The 16,206-nt window shown below is 46.3% G+C and overlaps 1 protein-coding gene across 1 annotated transcript in view; it reads right to left on the reverse strand.

Annotated features, from left to right (window-relative positions):
* COL4A2 (collagen type IV alpha 2 chain) overlaps positions 1-16,206 on the reverse strand; it is a 178,088-nt gene that overhangs the window by 52,935 nt on the left and 108,947 nt on the right. The window contains exons 11-18 of the mRNA XM_045567425.1: positions 15,008-15,043; positions 13,000-13,041; positions 11,152-11,250; positions 9,541-9,576; positions 8,982-9,032; positions 7,913-7,957; positions 3,075-3,128; positions 2,164-2,230 (exon numbers count right to left, since the gene is read on the reverse strand). Of these exons, the coding sequence (XP_045423381.1) occupies positions 2,164-2,230; positions 3,075-3,128; positions 7,913-7,957; positions 8,982-9,032; positions 9,541-9,576; positions 11,152-11,250; positions 13,000-13,041; positions 15,008-15,043 (430 nt within the window). The remainder of the gene's footprint in view (positions 1-2,163; positions 2,231-3,074; positions 3,129-7,912; positions 7,958-8,981; positions 9,033-9,540; positions 9,577-11,151; positions 11,251-12,999; positions 13,042-15,007; positions 15,044-16,206) is intronic.

The following is a 16,206-nucleotide window of genomic DNA, read 5'->3' on the forward strand; positions in this document are numbered from 1 at the left end:
CATGGGATCTTTAATTTTTTAATCTCAAAAGAATATCCTGAAAGTAAGGAGAGGATTTGCTGGGCCTCGTACTTGAACCGTACACGCGAGGGACTGGACATGCGACTCCCTCCTAGGACGCCCTGCACCGGCACCCAGGCGGCCTGGGGCTGCATCTCACGCCTTCTCTTCTTACATACATCAGCGTGGGCAAGGCACTCAACTGCCCTGAGCTTGTATTTCTCCCTCAGTAAAATGAGGCTGCTGTTCATCCCCCCATCACAGGGTCATTAAAGTAAATAAATTGAAAAGTACAACAACTAAGAACACTAAGTACATAGTAAGCACTATATAAATGTTAGCCATTACTATGATTAGATAAAAAGAGACAAGATAAAATTTAAAACCATAGACCCCAGTTGCTTGGAAGAATAGCAAAATTACTTTTATTTTTAGTTACCTTGGAATCATTTCTTTTAGCACAAACTCATCTTTCCTTTTTGTACTTTGACAAGCTCATGCAATGTTACCTTGTAAAAGATATACTGATTTTCCTCTTTTCCCTGAGGGAATCTGCTCTTCAGTCAACCTCTGACCCTAAGGAACCCTGGAATGCAACTCAGTCAACATTCCAGCTCACCAATAAGGCAGGAATGCTGTCAAGTAGCAAAGAGGGCAACTGTGGCATTTCTGAATCTGCTTGTGGGAAAAAAATGAATTTTAAAACCATCCATCTTCCCAGTGAGAGTCCCAGGAATACAGTGTGGTGAAAAGGGAGAGCTGAATGAATTCTGGGCTCTCAGTGACATTTTTGAAAAACGCAAAAATACATTGCTAACATTAATTTAAAAATTATGTTCCCAAAGCCTCAAAGCAAGTATTTCCATTTTACCAAGATCACTAATAGTGAGTCGGGTCAGACAGCCCCGCAGTTTCAGCCCCGTTCTGGGTTTGGTCATTGTGGGGATACCATGGATGAGAAGGTGGGGTGCCCCTTCCCAGTCAGGCAGATCACAGGGTGGGGCACAGATTTCAGAACATACTCATCTATGGCTCCAGGTCAACCAGAAAGACACCCCCAGGGGCCTATTCCATTCTGTATTTTCACCAGCGTTGGATGTAGACAAGCAAAAGTAGTTACCACATGCACAGATGGCTCACACCTAAGCAGGAAAGCGAATTCTTGACACCCGGACATATGACGGGGGTGAATCAAATGATCCACAGAGTTTAGGAAGAAAATGTCAGGGTGTCTTTATTTTTGGAAAACACTTGACCCTTCACAATGGCTATCTGATGTGCATGTGTCATCACATCCATTGTTCAGTTTTGGAGGCAGGCATTGCTGGGCACCTACCACATGCCTGGTACTGGCCCAGGCACTGCGGATGCAGCAGTGAACCACACAGAGCTTTCTGTAACCTGGAGAAGTTACCATATACATACACACAGATACATACACACATGCTTATTAGAAGGGGGTGCTGAAAACATTTTTTTAACTGAGAAGCATGCACATTCTAAAAGGTCCAGAGCCCAGTGCTGTAACTGCAGGATTAGAATCCTATTTCCATATGGTCTCACCAGTCTCGGAGGCTGAGCCTCAAGAACAAGCGTGCAATCAGCTGCAACACACACATCCTTCATTTACACCCCAAAGTCACCTGTGACATGGGAGTGGCAGTTTATATGCCAAATGTTGGGGATTTCATGGCCTTGAAGTTTGAGAGGACATGACTGCTTACAGATCATGGGTAATGATCAATTCTAGGTGTCAGACTGGCAAGCGGGGGGCTCAGGAATCTTGGTACCTTTGGAGGAAAGAACCTCAAGGTGGCTGGGACGGCGGCCACTGGGTCTGTTTGGTGATATGCCAGATAGAAAAACCAGAACCTGTACAAGTTACATAGAAGTAAAAGAATTCCCCAGCGGTGAGGGTCTCACTTGAAAGGCAGTGAACAGGCAGAGGCAGAATGATGATCTCCTGGTGACACCTGTTACGCCAATGAGGGATGAGAGAAGTTGCACACAAGACTGAGATTCTCCGAAAGTTGGGTCCTAAACACTTTTCAGTTTTGTTTTTCTTTGATTAGAAAAACTGCCTTAAAAGTTCATGACTCTGTGTCCATAACAGGGGAAAACGTGTATGTGATGCCAACCATGCAGGGGAAAGCGCACACACACCTTTTGCTAGGGAAGGATGCGGGGAGTAGGCAGGCAGTCCTGGGGCTCCTCGGTCACCCGCTTCTCCCTAGAGAGAGGAAGGAGAAAAACAGGAGGATGTGAGAATAGCTCTTTGGAGTTTTTGACAATATGCCTATTTCCAAAGAATAACGCTGAGTGTGTACTAGCAGTTCAGCAAGTCAGCTATTCTGACCAACTGAACCACGGACTGTGCTTGGGGCAATACGTCGGCCGTGCTGCGGTGGTGGGTCCGGGCATCCCAGCCTCTAGCCAGATGCAGAGAACAAGGCAGGTGGTTGCCAATCCCATTCTGAGATTCTGGTCACATGCCAGAGACTGTGCTTTCTGTAGTTTAGACTACTTCATGGTTGATAATGGTATGTGACCCACCCAGGTGAACCGGGAGATGGTGCAGCTGCACCCTGATGGAACGCCATCAGTATTGGTAAGACAGAACATTCTACATGCTGCCTGGACGTCTTTGAGCCTCCCAGGGCTCTGAAGTCCTCACCAGATTTGCCCCCACCCAGCGAGTTCCCCTCTCAGCTGGACCGGCCGCACCCCACCCAGTCCTCAGCCGAACAGCTCCACCCCCCTGCCTACCACGGCATTATTCAGACAAGCCATCTCCTCCCTAGGAACCAGGGGCTCCTCAGCCTCTTGCTCCTGCGACACCCGCCTCCCGAGGCCCTGCTGGCTGCCTGTGCTGTGAGCGCAGCTCCGAGAACAGCCCCGGGTGCCCTGCACTGCAGGCGGCATCCTCCCCCCAGGCTGGGTGTATGTGTGTCCACCAAGTCCCTGTTCACCTCATCTGCCCAGCGTCGTGTGCCATGTGTTTGGCCTTCTCATGTTATTTTGGGCAGGGGATGCCTCCTTCTCCAGGGAAGGACAGAAAGGACAAAGGGGCTCACCTTGGGTCCTCTGGGCCCATCAGGGCCTTGGAAACCATCCAGGCCTCTGCTTCCCTGCAAGAATGAGGCAAGTATTTTTGTTTTTATCTGTAACAGATAACTTAAAAAAGCAACTGCAATACCATTATTACGGCTAACAAAATTAACAATAATTCATTAAATCTGTGAACCCAGTTTGTGTTTAATTTTCCCTGATTTTGGTCTCGAAAATGTCTTTTTAACATTGCTTACTTGAATCGGGAGCCAGAGTCCAAGTAAAACATTTGTCTCCTCTGTCCCTCAATTCTCTTTTCATTTATAATAGTTCCTCCTTCCCTTCTTCTTTGTTTTTTAGCATCACTTTGTTCTTGAAGAAACTGGGTCATTCGTGCAGCAAACGTCCTATTTCACCCTAGTGGTGCGGCACCCACGATCCCCACCCCAGACTCCCCCGGGTTAATTACTAGAGCCCGAGCCTCGTGGCACTCATGCTCCTCCGTTCAGCAGGGACCATTCGCTCTTGGAGGATGCTTCTACTTCCGCAGGATCACTTGTGAGGCGCAGGTGCTGAGCTGTCCCACCTTAGAGATTTTTCTGAGTGCTCAGTGGGGTCAGGTGTTGACAACATGACCCAGCTATTAAAACCTCTCACGCTAAGTTTTGTTTTCAATTCCCTTGAACATTTATTGAAAGATAAAGGTTATCCTTATCACAGTCACGTCGGCAGGTGTCTGGATAGATGAGTAAAGCTTTCTAACAATCTATTAATAGAAATATATTCCCCTGTGTTAAAAAAACTCATAGGGTGCAGCTCCCCAAATTCAGAAAGCCAGATACCAAAGGTGTAAGAAATGCACGTTCTCTGATTATTTTAGAGGCTATTTTGACATCTAGGAGCAGTTACACTGGAAGTCGTGTTGTTTGGACTGAACTGAGTTGGGCTTCGTTTTGTGCCTTCTGTTGTGAGCTTGTGGTTTAGACCCGGACTTCCTCTCACACTAGGTGGAGCTGAAGATTCAAAAGCACAGGTGAATTTCTGTGATGCTCAAAATGATGTCCTACTTAGAGGCCATCTCAGGAGCTAAGCCAGGAGCCCTCAGAGAGTGTGCCACGACTGGGGGGTGGGCGACTGGGCATTCAGTCCGAGCTGTGGGCAGAGCCAACAGATCAACACAGCTGAAATGATGCCCTGGGATTTCTCAGATCTACACTCCTGCTGTGCCACCAAGCATCACTCTGTTGTGCTGTGACATCAACAAACAAAAACAAGCATCCCTGAACACCAAGAGCTCCCCAAGATAGCACTGACACTTCTGAAATATGTCTGAGCAGTCTGAAATTAAGTGGGTATTATGTAAAACCAGGTGGAGAAAGGGGAAAATCAAATAGCACCCAGGTTCTTCTGAGACTACTGGCACCTGGAACCCCAGTAGTCTAGAACCTTGAGTCAAAAGGACCATATAAAGCTCTTCCCTGGTGTTTCTCAGTGGCAGACACAGCAAAGGTGTGGGAAGGCAGGGCGTGGTGCAGGAGGAGTTATCTGGGGCGGCTACCCAGAGCCTGCTGGTGCCTGTCCCTGGGAAGGACCCAGTGGGGGCTCCAGGGGGTTCCCCAAGACCCTGCTTTGAGGCCTCTACTTCTGCTAAGAGGTGCATTACAGAACTCACCATTAGGAGAAACCGAATCAGAAACTGACATTCAGATAACTGTCTATTTTAGAAGGAATAATTATAAGGTGCTTTGAAGGTATTCGTTCCTTTCTCCCCATCTCCCTCCCCCAGATTTATTTATTTACTTTTATTTATTTATTTATTTGAGACAGTCTCACTCTGTTGCCTGGGCTAGAGTGCCGTGGCGTCAGCCTAGGTCACAGCAGCCCCCAAACTTATTAACATATCACTAACTTGAATTCAGTGAGGTCCTATATATGGTTTATGGGAAGTTCTGATTATAGAATTTCAGAAGTACAGAGTTGATTTAATATTTTTCAAGGGTAGAAATGACTCAAACCCAGTTAAAGAAAATCATGAGGCAGGAATCCCAGGGACTGGCTGCAACAGATGAAAAGAATTTACGATTAGAGTCTTTCAGGGAAATGCGTATTTCCAAAGCACTTAAGAACAGTTTAGTCTTCAGTGGTGAGAGAACAGGCCTCTTTCATCTTTGTGCTGTTCATTTGTTTACTGCACCCGTTTTCATTCCCATGGCCAAGGGAGCACTAGTTAGGTTGAATATAACTCATGTGCCTCAGGAAAGCATCTCCTTAAAGAAACTCTACCAGCCTAGAGGTGAAACGGAACTTATCATAGGAGAAGACAGTGAGATTTCAGTACAAGAGCCCAGTCTGAAATCATGTGCTAGCACTTCAGACTACTGCACATCGTCATGACCACACTCTCGAGTTTGCACCTGGTACACCTGTGTAGCTGCGACGTCCCGGGTCCTGACTACTCCTGACATAGTACACACCGTCCTACTGATGACGGAGGACTTTCAACAGCATTCAGTAGCATGTATCCCTCAGAGGAGACTAGCTCTCAATGAATGCTTTTTAAAATAACTCTAGCTGTCAAAATCTTTTGCTCAGTTATTAAAAATAGGTTTCCCCTGGAAAAAGGAGGGGAAACGATCTCTAATGTTTCAGAAAATTTAAGATAACCAAATTCGTAAAACACACTTCTCCATTCCCTTTTAGAAAAGGTTAGAACTCATAGAAGTTCTATTAGCTTCTGTAGGAACGAGGGCTAACCAATTCTGTGTTCATGTGGGGGAAAGAAAAACCTTTCCCAGGGTACACATTCTCTTTCGATTCCTCCCACTTGATGCACTGTTTACGTTCTCAGTTGCCCCTTGGAGCTGCTTTTGGTTTCTGGCTTTATTTTATATCATAAAACTAAAGTCAGTTGTGGAACGATGGCCACCTGGCCAGTAGGTAACCCGGGGCAGACACGGCTGTGGAGCAGTTTGGCCCCTGCAGGCAGGACGCCTGAGCCATCTGTGTAGTCCTGCCTGTTTCCTATCTACAGCCAAGTTAACTATCTCCCTTTAACCCACTTGACTGGAAAGATCTGTGTTTTCCAAGTTGTTGCAACTGCAGAAAGTAAGCTCCAAGATGTGAGCCTGCAACCATCACATCTGGGCCACAGCCGTCAGAGCGGCCAGGTGGTCAGTGCTCCGGAGCATCTTGCCTTTCGTCAACTCAGCCGCTGAGTTCTAGGGGCAGCTGTGTCCAGCTGCATTTTAAAACACTACAACTCCTTTGTGTTGGGGGTAGAAAAACCAGTCATCATTAGGATTTCACTAGCACATGGTAAAGAATTAACAGCAGCGCTTTAATTATCTGGGGTGAGTGAAAATGAGCCACTTTCGAACGCTCATGTCTTTGTCAGCCTCTGGCCTTTACAACCTTGGCTTTTGTAAGCCTTTTGGTTGGGAAGCAGGTCAGGTGGCTATTGCTCCAGGTGCACGACCTTTGGGGACACTCCGATCAGTAACTAATGTTATGAAAGGTTGGGTGTAATTAGGGCAAAGCCTGGCATCAGATCCCCAGCCTCAGTTCAGGGTAAAAAGACAGGAATGGGAAGAATAAGACCAGCTGAGGTTTCAGAAGTCATCAAGATTGGTGTTAACTGCAAGTGGTTGAAAACAATACTGGGTCAAGACGGCCCATGCCTGGAGCCAGTGGGGGTGAGAACTGCAAACCGGGAGGCAAGTCCACCTGTGGTCCCAGGACAAACATGCAGAACTCCCCACCGGGGCAGCCTTCACAGTCTCCAGCCGTCACACTGCCACCCTGCCGTGGCGCCATGAGCAGGAGTCCATGGAATCAGGATTCTGAGGCTGAATTGATTTTTAAAAAACATCTATTTCTATGCACCTACTAGGTCAGAACAACGGCAATATTAGCCCGTGGGCACCCGTGTGTGTAACGTAACGTTAACACATGCTTGTTGGAAATACGGAAACCTCGAGGGGCTAAGCAAGTATGCTGCATCCATTTACTGCAGCTCATTAGAAGGATGAAGCAGACATGTACATGCTAATGTGGAACAATCTCTAGGGTGCGTTGGGTGGAAAAGTAAAGGGGCAGGATAGTACAGACACGTCGTTCATTGCCTTTGTTGTTAAAGTGCACACATGTAAAGCCACACAGCAGCGTGTGCCAGCACTATCTAAGGCAAGACCCAGGAACTGCCAGCAGTGGTGCGGGGGTGGGGGGTGGGGTGTCTATGAGGGAGGGTGAGGGTGTGCTGTACTTTCTAGGGCGGAACCAGTGAGTACAATGAATGGTGAAAATATACTGATCTCTAACCTAAAAAATCTGCTTCTATGTGTGCTCTGCCTTATGACCTAGTGCTCAGACAATTCTAAATCTGATCCAGATTCATGATATACTTCTTACATAACATTTCTTCTAGAAAACAGCCAAAAATCTATCCAGCGAACACATGATAAAGATAACTAATCGGGTTGTCATTACACATAAGTGAGAGACACAGTGTGGGTCAATCTATACCAAAATTTAGATGGACCTTGGGCGACCCAGTTGACAACCTTTCCAAGAGTGACAATGACACAGGGGAGGGGTGTGAGGTGGGAAGGGACAGAAGCCATGGCTGGTGGGGGCTGAGTGATGGAAACTTTGATGAGGAGACAGTGGGAGGAACCAAGGTCAGCGATCTGGCTCAATACTGTGAATGCTCTGGGAGGAAGGACTGTTCATGCCACTGCAAATGCAGGGAAAGTGGTCAGTGGCTTTCTGGGGACATCTGTTCCTTCCTGGGACACCATGGCCTTCCTATGTGACTTTCGTGAGACGTTGCAGGCCCAGAGCAGGTTGTCTTTTGTGCGAAACTTACTTTCTGTCCTGGCGCGCCTTTTTCACCGTCGAAGCCAGGGCTTCCCTGGTTGAACAGAAAACAGAAGCTGTTACAACGGCTCAGAACATGCAGCCAGGTTTTCCCAAGGGCTTTAGCATGGGACTTGATGCTGATTAAAGCAGAATTCTCTTGCACCGACAGAACTAGTCTAAGGTCCAGATTTTGAAGACTGGTAACAAGCTACCAAATTCAATACCAAATGCAACTCTTCCCCCTTTTGACTATGATAAAAAGGATTGATCCTTTGAAAGAAGCAAAATCCATCATAATAGCAAAGCTACCCTTACTGTGAAAGGCATTAAAACAACCCTAAGACTTATTTTCTAAAGGAGGTTAAGTCATTTTAGCAACACTGTCATAAAATGCATCATTTCTACCACTTAAATATGGACAAATCTACAAAGACGGTATGGTAAAATGGTAAAAATATAAAAAGGTGTGTGCGCCAATGTTCTAACAAGTCTCTTTAGTCTTACTTTTGGAGACTGTGACATACGTCTTTTTAGTGGTAGCAACTGCCAGACAGTCCCGAAAACCCACTTTCTCTTCTTCCTGGACATGGGGCTCTGACCACAGCTAGGCTTGGCCGTGGAGCAGAGGTCATAGGGTCACTTTAGGCTGCAGCTCTGAAGGTGAGGTCTGCCTCTCGGGTGGCCGAATCACCTTGGGAGGGGACCCCTTCCCACCCTCCACAACTGGGGATATTTTTGCTGGACTCCTGTGGTTTGAGATATTCTAAATTTTTGGTTCCCAGAGACTAATTTAGCCTAACGCACAATCAGAAAGGTTCCGTGTTGTGCTCCCTCCCCGGAATAGAGGGCACCATGTCAAACCCCTCAGTTCTTGGGTGGGAAGGATGTGTCAGTGGGTTCAGGGATTGGCAGATGCACCTCTCTGGGTGGCTGTGTGTGTGTGTGTATGTGGGGGGGTAATGGGACATCTCTGTACTTTCTGTTCAATTTGCTGTGAACCTAAAACTGCTCTAAAGAAAGTCTATGTAAAAAACAAAACGAAGCAAGCGAGCACAGTTACAAGGCGCATGGTTTACCCTGGCTCCTGAAAAGCCCACGATGCCTTCTTCTCCCTTCAGGGAAATGCCCTAGGAGAGAACACAGAGAGCGTGAGGGAGGCCGTCGTGTGCCGCCCGGCCCGCCGCTGCCTCTGCTGACGCTCTGCTCCTGCGCAGGGCAGGCACGGCCCTAGGATGCCTGCGAGCCGGCCTGGATCATCCGGTATCCGGGAGAGCATCCACCAGCCACGTCTCAGTGACAGGGAGGGAGCATGGACATCTGGGGGCAGGTAAGACAAAGATGAAAGGGACAGGGTGCAGCAGTGGCCTTGCCCCAAGGGAAGGCAGTGCTCAATGCCACATCTTCATGTTGCTTTTACAAACTTCAGAAAATGCAGTTGAGCCAGTGTTTACGATGCGAAAAGGGCGAAATTCTAAAACTGGTTTCTGGGAAAGAAGTTTAAGAGCAGACGCTTCTGCTCTCTTGCTGTGGGCAGGCGACGAGAAACGAAGAGCGCGTGGGCCGCCGGCATTGCAGGAGGAAGGCGGAGAGCTTGGGGACGGCAGTGAGCGGGAACATTTCCACCACGTGACTTACTTTTATTCCTGGTTCTCCCTCACTTCCTTTCTCGCCCTGCGAAGAATATAAAAAATAAGAAATGCTTATTAATTTGAGAGTGGTGATGTTTAAAAATCGTTCGGGGCTTACGATAGGAGGTGAAAGGCACTTAATCAGACTTTAAACAATCATTATAAATTCACTGCAACAAGCGACTCCTAAATTTTGCAGCTTCAAAATTCAAAGAGCAAAAAATATATTTCTTGTAGATTTTCACAAGATACATGAAAGCAGGTATGATTTCTCATATGACAAAGTCTGGCTTTCCTTCTGTCTGAGGCTTTTTTCTCACCCGCCAGGGTTCCGGGCTCGTATTGACATCGGCAGGGTGGGTGGGAGCACGTGCCCAGGAAAGAGCCCCTGATGAAAACACTCGTTTGAATAGGACACTATTAGGAAGGTCCTCTGAGGCAAAAATGCATTTGGAACATAATAAAACACAAAGCAAAAGTGGCTTTAGAAAGCAGTGCCAATGTTGTATGATCTACTTTTTTCCACTTCGCTTTGTCGAAAATGGTGCAAGAAATGTAACAACTTATGAGGCTGTTTGTCCCCAACGCTTCTAGGATGCACTCGGGACCCCTGCAGCTCACGACTGCCCCCTGCAGGCTGGCTCTGCCCTGGCCTGTTCTCTCCTTGGTTGCAAAAAAGAAAGGGAATGTAATTCAGAAGCTTGAGTGCCTGGGCACGGACCAAACCTGCTCTGACCCCTCCACCCTTGGGCTCCTGTCCCAAAACTGGACATAGGCCCTACCTATGTGTCCCAGGACACTTTTGTCAACGGTCACGCATCACTCGGGCCACAGCTGCCTGGGTTGATTTCACCCCTAAAGTAGTGGTCCTGCCTGCCAAATCCCACCCATGCCCCAGGACCCAAAACCCCATCGTCACTTGAGTACTGGGAATTATATTCTATTTGGAAAGATAAGATTTCTATGTTTGGGGTTTTTATTTTGGTTCACTGTCCCCACCTGGCACAGCAGAACAGGAAGGCTCAGGCAGACGGAGGGACACGCCGGGCGAGTGGGGGCAGAGCAGCATTCAGTTCTGGGGACAGCAGGACGCTAATCTCTATTTCAGACTCAGAGTAAGTTTTACATCAAGCAAAACGCTAATTGAATTATAGGGCAAGAGTCTGAAAACTGACTTTGATCAAAAAACAGTAAAAAAAGGTAATTCATACTGGTGAAGAAGAAAAAGTAGTTTTATTTTGTAGAATACTACATTTTGCCCAGATAGTTCTATGATTCTGGCATTGAATTATGCTATGATCGTGAACTCGTGTCTACGTTGGAGACTCATATACTTCAGGATGGAATTGAAGTTTTTAAATGGATTTTTGTGCTGCTTCAAATTCAGCACAATTTTTACGATGATGGACCAATGAAGCTTTTTCTCTGTGAATCTAGTAACTGTCTAGAAGTGCTGAGAACATTCAGGAGAGCCTGGTTGTGTTTTCATGTGTAATTTGCCAATTTGGTGGTGAGGATTTTTCCACTTTGAATGAATTGTTTGAATAAAATGACACTTTTTTCTTTTCCTTTTTTAGATCAATTGGGAAAACAGTCAGTTTTGCCAAAGCCTCCTTACCTTGTACTGATCCGGGAGGATGGTAATCCTGGTGGGTCCCACGATGGGATGAATGGTATCCGACGGGATCCCGTTGGGCCCCGGCTGTCCCACGTCACCCTGCGTATTGTGTAGCAAAAGCAGTCGTTTTTATATTGAAAGAAAACTGTAAAATTTGAATAAAAGCATAATACCGCCACAATACTGCTATTTTTATTTTTGCATATTACTTACCACACATATACCTATTTGAATTGTTACAATCATAACGAAATGAAATCATCATAACATAAAACCATTGGTATCCTACTTTCATTGGCAATCATTTAGAACTCATGTATAAAAGCCATATACCCTGTTCACAATTTTGGGCTGTATCTGCTTGTGTGGAATTATCTCCTTACGATGGAAATTCTTAAAGGGGAGGCTAAATGTCTTCCTGATTCTTGATAGGTATTATTACTCTATTGCCTACCAAGATTGGCACCAAGATATAAGAAATACCCAAGAAATGAAAGACTACTTCACCAGCTTAAAGTGTTTTTGTGTAATAAAAAGCAGTCTTAAATAAATATGCAATCCCAAGACTGCTTTAATTTGCATTTTTATCATTACCAGAAAACATTTTCCAGTGTGGTGCACACACGGTGAAACCTCTCTATCTGCAGCATTACTGGGCGGCTACCCTCACACAGCGTTCTGGCTTTACCTCGCAGAAACTGACACAGAAAGAATGTTATTGTCTTTTCTTTTGTTATTTCCACATACGAGTTTGAGCCCAGATATCACATAACATGAACAGCAGCAAACTGAGATGATGTATCAGCAGCAGAAAGTGGCAGTCCGTGGTGTATTCTGAGCATCCACTATGGTCCTTCTCTCTTGTACGTATATAAGCCTTAATGTTTTTATTAATAATTTGAATAAGCTCATTGTAGATTACAGACACTAACTTCATCTCTCTTATATCTAACGTGACCGTTCTCTCCTCCTAACAATGAATTTTTCCCAGATTTTTCTTTTTCTTTTATTATTTTGTTATATTTCATTGTATGGGGTCTTTACATTTTTATGTGTTTGGCTCTTCAATGTTTTTCTTTTATGATTTCTTCTACGGTATTAATGCAAAGAATGAAGTCTTTCCTTTTCACACCTGAGCGGTATGGAGGGTTCAACTTAATAGGCTGTTCAATCAAACAGCAGAATGGAAAACAAAATGAAAATGCTCAAATAATGATGTCAAAGGGACAAATCTATTTTACAGGGGGTTCATGGATTTCGTGGTAACTGCGATGGGATTATGTGTTGATGAGGTTTTGCTCACTGGGTGTGGGCGCCATGGCGGGACTTTCCTACACGTAATTGCATGTATTCCTCTCCAAGGCCAAGAGGTCTTTGAATCTGAGCACTGTCAGGAATTACAAGTCACATGGTCCTCGTTCCTGACTTTGAGCCCAGCCAAAGCTGGTCCCTGAGATTGCCTGGCCCCTGGGATCGCCTGGCCCCTGAGGTGCCTCAGTGTGAGTCTTTGGCCTTGTCTCAGTCGTCTCAATCACCCTGGATTCCACTCGCTAGAAGACACCCTCAGGGAAGTGCCTTACTTCCACTCGCTGAAAATCGGCTGAGGTTACGTCTCTGCGTAAAGGTCTAGGCCAACGTAGACGGCTCACATTTACTGTTTCATTGATCCCTAATCATCGCTAGAGCTTGTCTGATAATCTGGCACTTCACAATGATTACTTTCCTTTGCATGTGGTCTGTTTGCAGACACCCTCAGGGTCACAGTGTAAAACTGGGCAACTGCCAAGATCTATTTCTTGATTGCTAAGCACCGCACACCTCTGCTCAAACCTACTAGGTGTCCTTTACCTTTTCTCCCTTTTCTCCATAAAAACCAAGTCCTCTGTTGCCCTGAAAAGAGAAATATTTGTAAGTTTTAAAAAGTCAATAATCACAGTGAAATATTTCATTTTAGAAAACGAAACCCAAGACCTACCTATCTGCAACATTACTGAACGACTACACCTGTGTAACATTCTGGCTTCATCTCCCAGAAACCAGTCGACCTCGTCACATCCTTTGACCAAGGCCTCAGCGCCAACAAGCGGGAGAGCCGGGCTTGGACGCCGGCTCCTTCTGACTCTTAGCCATCGGCACGCTGTCTCTACAGCTGTGGTCTAAGGGCATTTCCTTGGGTCCTGGCCCCTCCAGACTTAGAGAGTAGCCTGTTTTCATTCCCTGTCTGAAGGTCGTGCTTCATTCTCTCCTCTGATACAGCCTTTTCTTATTTTGGTAAAATAAGCCTAATTTCATGTAAACATTTCCTATCTTTTTAATGATTTTAGAGGACTTAAAACCAATCAGAATTTAATGATTTTAAGTGGTTCTTTGGGTTTTATCCAACATTTTCATCTTCCTTTCTGCTTAAGAGACAGAGCTAGGAGCAGTGTCTTAGCAAGTATTTAACAGTTTCATGAATGGAGTAGCCAAATGTGGGAGGATGGACTCAACCCTGATGTCTAAGCTAGACCACAAAGGCACGCACATCATAGAAATAGAACTCTTTTTTCTTCTGCTTTCAAATGCTTCACTTCTTTCCCAGGGTCCCTATATTCCCACAGTGACAACCGATCCTGCAGGCCCTATCTGATCTTTCCCCCTGCAGTGTACCACCTGCCCCTCCAATCTCCAGATATTTTCTGAAAATAAAAACAAAACCTTTAATTAAGTTTTGCTTTTTGCAGCTTTCCCACCTGGCTCAGAGCTGAAATCAAAGCACAGAGATGCAGCCGGCTAGATGAGAATGCAGTTTTGCGGTCCCCCCCACGGTCCCTCTCTGCCTCCTGAGCTGCCATCAAAGTCACCAGGAAGTGGCCTGGTTGGGGGTGAAGGGAGCTGTTTGTGTTTGTCCTGGGGAGTGGAGATCTGAGGCTCACGCCTGAGCTCGGGGCTTGGCTGGGGCTTCCTGGGCCTGGCCGCCCAGTGCGACATCCGCGGCTCTTGGCTCTGGGCCCTTCTCATCCTGCTCAAGGCTGTGGCAGTGGGGAGTCCAGCAGCCTCCGCGAGCTCAGCACCGGCCGGAAGCCCCGTCGGAGGTGATGGGAGTCTGAGGGCACGGCTGAGGGGTGGTCATGAGGGGGGGTACAGAAATGGGGCTTCACGTGCAGCAGCCGTGGGAACGCAGGGGCTTGAGCGTCTCTCACCGGTGAGGGCAGCTGCGCGGTGCTTGGACGTCTCCTACCAGCGGCCTAGTATTTCTGACTCATGCTGAGTTTTGATCAAATACTTCCTTCGTCAACCTCGTTCGTTTGTCTTGGATATTCACCCAACTTTCCTGGGTCATAATGAACCTTAGTTCCTTTCTCCAAGCTTCTAACCAACCACCTACTTTGTTGTGCTCCAACCAACTTAATAATCTTTCTGTGATGGAAACGGTATAGTCTGTCCTGAATATCACCGTGCGCAACCCCAGGGGCTGACAAGTGGGAAGTCTGTCACTGGCGTCCCCACGACAGAGCTACGTCTTGCCCATTCTCACAATTTAACACATATGGATAAATACGAGCTGTGCCTAATTTGTTCTAATCTATATTTGCAATCAGATGTGCATCAGTTTGGTCTTCATATAGCAACAGGAACATAATAATTGATTTGCAAACAACAAATCACTCAACACATTTACTTATTTACTGTGCCAGCTATTCCAGATGCACCATCGCATCCATCCTTGGAGTTGCCTCCTAAAAACCTGTAAAATGGTCCTCATTATAATATAAACAATAAATAGCTGTCAACCAAGTAGTTCTATGATAATAAAATATATACACAAACACTCAAGTCCCCTCTCCCTTCTCCCTCATCCCCCAAACCCACTTACTGGCTGTCCTTTTGGTCCAGGGGGTCCGGGTGGTCCCTGCACAAATACAGAGAAATTTGTGAACTGTTTTCTTTACCCCAGGACACAGATAACATCTGCTAGGAAGCCCTGGGAAAGCCATTTACCGTATATTTAGAACACTGTGCAGGCTGAGGGAGCTGGGACGAAGGCCTAGGGCCAGCTCCGGCTCTGAGCTGGCCGGCTGGCTACGGACAGCTGTTTCTGCTTTACTTTTGTGTTTAGGCTTTTGACTTCACCCGTGTCCTCTCTGTGTTTGTTCTGGTGCCTTTGCAAGGTCCCAGGCCCCCAGGGATGCAGAGACAGTCCTCTGACTTCCTCTGGGAGTCCCCATGAGATACTGCCCAGCACTTCCTGCTGGTGGCTCAGCAAATATTCATGGGTGGAATTAATCTACAGGCCAACATGGCAGAGTGGAAAGTCCTCCTGCAAATACCATGGTGCGTCTCTCTGCAAAGCATTGAGTATCAACACCATACTTGGGATAAAAGTATTTAAAACGCACTAGGAGAGTGTTTGCGTACAATGACACAGATGCAAAGGCATGGACAAGTGTGCGTGAGGATTGATTTTGCTGGCTCACGTGAAGAACTTAAAGCTGTGCCCAGCCAAGGACCCAGTGAGTGTAATCTGTTGTTTCAGACCTCCCTGAACTGTGTATTTAAGGTATAAAAACTCCAACCAGGTGGCATGTGTGCTGTGACTAAGCCGCAACTGTACATAGTGAAAGAGCAAAGAGCCTCTCATTATATGACCCTTGTTTCATTCCATTTGCCCAGATAGTTCTCAGAAGGAGGACTACTTGCAAAATGACTTCCATAGCACCAGGGAGATTTGCTTTGTAAAAACAAAATCTATTATTATTATTTCTGAAGAAAATTATGAGTACTGCCACCACTACCCCCAGCTGTTAGTATCACAGAATCTCCCCCAAACATATGCATCTTCATTTTATCTCAATATCCAACTCTTGGTGATACCACTGGGTCCCTTGATAGCTTGTCTCAATCTTGAGCAATGGTTTTCTGTGAGATGGTCTCTCTCACCTGTAGTCAAAATCTCTCCTTGTATAATTTAAGGCCTACTTGTCTTACTACTAAAAAATGTGTGGAGTGAGAGAGCCAGAAACCCTCTTGCAGTGGCCAGTCCATCTTCCAAGTCACTGTGCACTGGGGGGTGGC

This window comes from Lemur catta, chromosome 13 (assembly GCF_020740605.2).
Source record: "Lemur catta isolate mLemCat1 chromosome 13, mLemCat1.pri, whole genome shotgun sequence".
Lineage (NCBI taxonomy): Eukaryota > Metazoa > Chordata > Mammalia > Primates > Lemuridae > Lemur > Lemur catta.